This window comes from Melampsora larici-populina (genome assembly GCF_000204055.1).
Source record: "Melampsora larici-populina 98AG31 unplaced genomic scaffold MELLAscaffold_145, whole genome shotgun sequence".
In the NCBI taxonomy this organism is placed as follows: domain Eukaryota; kingdom Fungi; phylum Basidiomycota; class Pucciniomycetes; order Pucciniales; family Melampsoraceae; genus Melampsora; species Melampsora laricis-populina.
Genome location: NW_006768909.1, coordinates 3,743 through 8,756, shown reverse-complemented (window position 1 = coordinate 8,756; position 5,014 = coordinate 3,743). Strand labels below are relative to the sequence as shown.

Here is a 5,014-nt window from a genome sequence, read left to right as displayed (position 1 = left end):
TTTCAACTGTAATCAATCCCCCATCAAAGAGCTGCTGCAAGTCAACTTCTCGGTGGTGAGATGTGTTTGTCACAAGACCACTAATATTCAGCTTGACATCAATGTTCCATTGGTGTCTACGCGCTGCACCAGTTGGTGTGCTGACAAAACTCTTCATATATACAGAGATAGCCTTGGAGCACTCGCTTGGGTTCATCTTGCCATCCACAGTTGTCCTTTCCAGTCTCAAGTCGTCAGGATTGGTCAAAGCTCGTTCGTTCCCTTTGTGGCGAGCAACCTGACTGTCATGCTTAGTTCGAAGGTGAATGAGATTCTTGGTATGTAGTTTTCCAGATTCAACCAGCTTCAAATACCTTTCATTGATTATACTTGCACCTGATTGGTCTTTTTGAAGTGCGCCCATCAGAAACTCACTTACTCATATTGATTCCGGACAAGGAAGCTGTGGGAACTACATACCAGATGGATTCATCAAGTTTTTGATAGACATGGCTGCATTCCGAATCGCTTTGGTTTCGAAATTTTCAGGCACCTGATCAAGTAGTAGATCAAGTGTATTCTGCTCTTTTGCTAATGTTGCAGCCTTGGCAAAAGCAACCTCCTCGGAAAAGTCTCCAGCCTTGGAAGCGTAATGAACACGGTAGTCTTTAGTTGCGCATGTTGATATGTCTGAATTGATAAGAGGCTGAAGTCAGTACCAAGTATATTACAGTACTCAAGACCCCGTATGCACGTACCAGGTGAACTATCAGTCATATATGGACCAAGGTCTTCATCATCAGAAGGTAGATCATCCTCCTCAGCGGGTAAGTCATCATCTTTGGGATCTAATGGACCCATCCCTGCTAAATGAGCTAGACTATTTGCAATTTGATTGGCAATGGTCAGATCCTCAGAGATCTCAGCATTAGTTGGGTAAGTCCGAAGGTGTTTGATTGTTTCTAAGCTTCCCTCGTCGCCAAAAGCATATTGATAACCGGAGTGGATATGTTTGGAAGGAGGAATCTTTATTTTGCCACTCATTACACTTTTAACCACTGCATGAATCTTTGGCATCATGAACCGAGCATCAAGGACAGAGAAGCGAGGTGAAAGTACTCGCATCCATCCAAATACATGTTCGCATGATTCAGTTCCATGCTTCCAAGGACAAAATGGATAGTCTGGATAGTAGTCTCGATACGATATGATCATACCCAAAAGAGAAACGGGCAGACTGGAGAATATTTTGTAACTAGCGTGTGAGATGCAGTTAAGATGAAAACTCATGATACCATTTGTCTCTTTCTCGCGTTTTTGAAGGTAGCCTTTCCATCGTCGTAAGAAGAATCCGGCAGTCCATGCAGAGCGTATGCGCTCTCGGTGTCCCATAGTCTTACTCAACCAAGAATCGACCAACTCGCCAGTGATGAAGAGAAAAATTGTCAAGCCTGTAGATGATTCAAGGCAAAGCGAGGCGGAAAGAGTAGGTGCAGATAAAGTTCGAAAAGCTCGTCCATCATCTTGCTTATCACTATCAAATACATCCTTTGCTAGAAGAGGACTATTGGGCATCTTGAGAATCTCTGCAAGCTGTTGGATAGTGATGGTATACTTTCCCATGACAAGCAAGCGCGAACCGGATAAAAGTTGATTTGCTCCAGTCTTTCTAGCATGCTTAGGATCCTGCACAGCCACAACTGGGCGAGGAGGATTTCCAAACAGAGGCACTTTGACATGTACTCGTAAGTTAGATTTTGTATATGTGAGATATTTATCAGTCTTTTGAGCAAGGATTTTTTGAGCGGATATCTCAGTGGCAGCACCATCAGCTCCCATTGAAATGATCATGATTCCAGATCTGTGTGCCAGATCAATAACAGCTGCATGCTCGTCTGCGATATCTTTTGCTCCTTCCTTTGAACAACTAGCTATGAGAGCTACTACATAAGTTGGAATATTTGGCAACGGCACCTGGATGGTGTAAGCTCGAATCTTGATATGGAGAATTAGATATTATGTCAGTGTCTTGGACAAATAAGGTACAAATCATAGTAAAAATGTACCTTTGAACATAACTTGTCATTGTCAACTATGTCTTTCATAAGTATCTTAAGTTCTTCATCGTTTTCAAATGGCTTGTCGCCTCCCTCCGCACCAACTAGACATTGATTATGATGTCGCAGTGTCTTGACACACACTGTCTGATCAGAAGCAGCTGAGATTGGTCCAGCGTACCCCAACTCTTGAAGGTTCTTGGCGATTTGATGGAAGTTGGCTGGATGTATTTCGGGTTCCAACTTTCCTCCACTTTTCGCCTCAATCATACGTTGACTTTGGGCTGTTCGACCTGCAAAAGTCTTGCTAAAAAGATTGAGTGCACTGCGACTCATTGCTCCTAGAGTCGTGAGGCAGTCGTCTAGATACGGATCGACCCGCATTCCTCGGAGAGACTTGCCCCCCAGCTCACGCTCCGCTCGCACAGCAACACTCTTGAACAACCCTTGAACCGCTTCACGATCTTTGAATAAACCCTTGCCAGCTAAGATTGAAACATGGTGTAGAAACTCGCGAAAATCTCCATTCTGTGAAGACTCAAGTGTGCTTTTACAGATCCGAAGATCTTTAAACTGAACAAATGTTGCGTGGTGTACATCTGTTTCCATGAGCTGATCGGTTGTAAATTTGAGAGTATCCTCATCAGCATATTCATGATTGACTGCACTTATCAAGCTACGGACTCCTTTGAGAGATTCACATTCTGAGCAATTTCGAACTTTCTCGTTTTTCTTTATCAGCAGGTTTGTTGTGCAGCTTCGAGAATATATAGCACTGCGTGCTCCATGACGTTTGACCTCCCATATTGCTCGAGCATCGAGTGTAGTCATCAATCGAGCTTTTTCATCGGGTGAAAGAGTTTTTTCATTAGCATCCTTCCCAAAAAGCTCTTGGCATATGCGGTGTTGATTATTTCCCCGATAGATACTACAGGTATGTTCAAGAAAATATCGGATTGAGTGTTTTGCTTGTGGTCGATCCCATGTAGCATCGGTGAGACCAGGGCAATTGATCTCAACAAAGCCGCGTTTGACCTGTTGTTTGTCTCCATCTGATTTAGCCAGAAATCCAACCAACACCGCATTTGAACGTAATGTAGATGTCTTCTGTGTACATGCCTCTGTAATTTGATACAGTAATTATAATCAGTGAGGTGAAAGAGGATATGAAAAGAGAAAAAAGACTGACTAGTCTTCCAATGACTGAGCACTTTCTCAGTGCGCCCACCACGTAAAACTATTGTCTTTTGACCACAATGACATTGAAATTCCTTGTCCGCTGAATTTACCTCAATCTTGCATTGGTTGCAAGGGGCATCAGGTGTAGATAAAGGACAGTTATTGAGGACGTTCACAGCCTTTTTGGCCTTATCGACTTTGGAAGAGCGCCATATAGATTTTTTCGGAACTGATACAAAATTGCTACTGATGTTGTGTGGTTGAGTGACCTCATCGTCTGACAATACAAGATTGACCTTCTCAATTTGGGAGAAGACACGTGGAGGTTTTTTTGGAGCCGATACAATTTTGCTAGTACTTTTATGTGGTTGGGTCATTTCATCATCTGAAGATATGATTATCGTATCTTCTTTGGATTCAGGTGTATCGAGTTGATGGCGTTTGGCAGCTGGTTTTTTAGGTTGACTGTGACAGGCCTCAGGATCAACATCAGGCTGCGAAACAACTCGACGTTTCATGACCGTTGATGTGCCGTGAGATTTGTTTGTTGAGATACAATCACTCGATTTCCTAGCTATGTGTAAGAAGATCATAAAATGAACCTACACTCAATGGTGGGAGGCTTGTAACACGATCTAGGACAATGCATACCTTTATTTTTGTCTTCATCAGTGGATATCGGCCCTTCCTCAAGGAAATCAGAAGCTCCAGCTTCTGTGATAATTTTTTCATTATAAATCTCATCAGACCTCGGTCTTTCCATATAAAAAAAATGGGGAAAACTGACTTATCAATTCCTGCGCGATCATCTCCATCTTGTATTTGAGGAGATGCTCTGAATTGGCTGTCCAGGTTGGGTGATCGCGGGCCCTGCTGAGATATTTCAAAGCCAACTCAATTCCTAGAGAGCCTTGCATGAGATTCTTTTTGATGACATCTATACCAAATGTTGCCGTGAGCTTTCTGTCAACTGTAATCCATATGCCGTCTTCCTCGTCCTTAGAATCCATCCGTGGTGGATCACAATAGACCATGTATAATTTATCATCTTTGGTAGCAACTGGTAGAGCTGGACATCCTTGAGCAAGTCGCATTAATTTGCCCATAAGTTTAGCAACTTCTGGTTGATGAATAGATTTGTCAGACATTGTGAGTATTGGTGATAAAATGGAGGTCGAGTAGCAATATTGATTATATGAAGTGTCTTGGAGGTATATCGAGAAAAAAAATTGCGCAGTATGTAGAACTATTTGTGTCTGAGAGTTGTATCAAAAAAAATGCTGAGGAAGAAATGCCATATATGGAATGGTGAAAAATTTGCAATTTTTCGCTATTCTTCTGTTTGTGTATAGACAAGTATGGAAAGAAGTGATAATTTCTGATGAAACGGTATGAACTGCTATGACAGATCTTTGAATCATATAATCTGTGGCGCAATGGTATACATCACTGTCGTGGGAACTTGGTGCCAAGAGTTGTTACCTGCCAGGTCTGCTGTTCAACCCCTCCTAACCGGACCTTTTTCGTCACAAGCATCCCTGGGCTTGGGTACTTTCAGGACTTTTTTGGTCAGATGCATTTTGGTCCAAAAACCAAATTCGGACCTGTTTCGTCAGATAGATTGAAGCCCAACAAGTCCAAAATAGGACTTTTTTCGTCAGACACATTGGTAGGAGCTTTCCAGGGTCCTGTTCAGCCTTCTTCACTTTCCTCTTCTCAATTGCTTCAACTGATAAATCATCATCATCTAATGTGTGTTTCTCACTTGGTTTTGAAAATCGAGTTTCTAAAAGATTGAT

At 42.4% G+C, this 5,014-nt stretch overlaps 1 protein-coding gene across 1 annotated transcript; it reads right to left on the bottom strand.

Moving 5' to 3' along the window:
- Positions 1-451: 451 nt before the first annotated feature.
- Positions 452-4,363, bottom strand: MELLADRAFT_85351 (uncharacterized protein; the record flags this gene model as incomplete). The annotated part of the gene is made up of 9 exons (XM_007419225.1): positions 452-669; positions 738-1,175; positions 1,275-1,721; positions 1,806-1,974; positions 2,046-2,521; positions 2,813-3,157; positions 3,226-3,789; positions 3,867-3,926; positions 4,003-4,363. 9 exons carry the CDS (start codon positions 4,361-4,363, stop codon positions 452-454), a joined length of 3,078 nt encoding a protein of 1,025 aa, XP_007419287.1.
- Between the last annotated feature and the right edge of the window lie 651 nt (positions 4,364-5,014).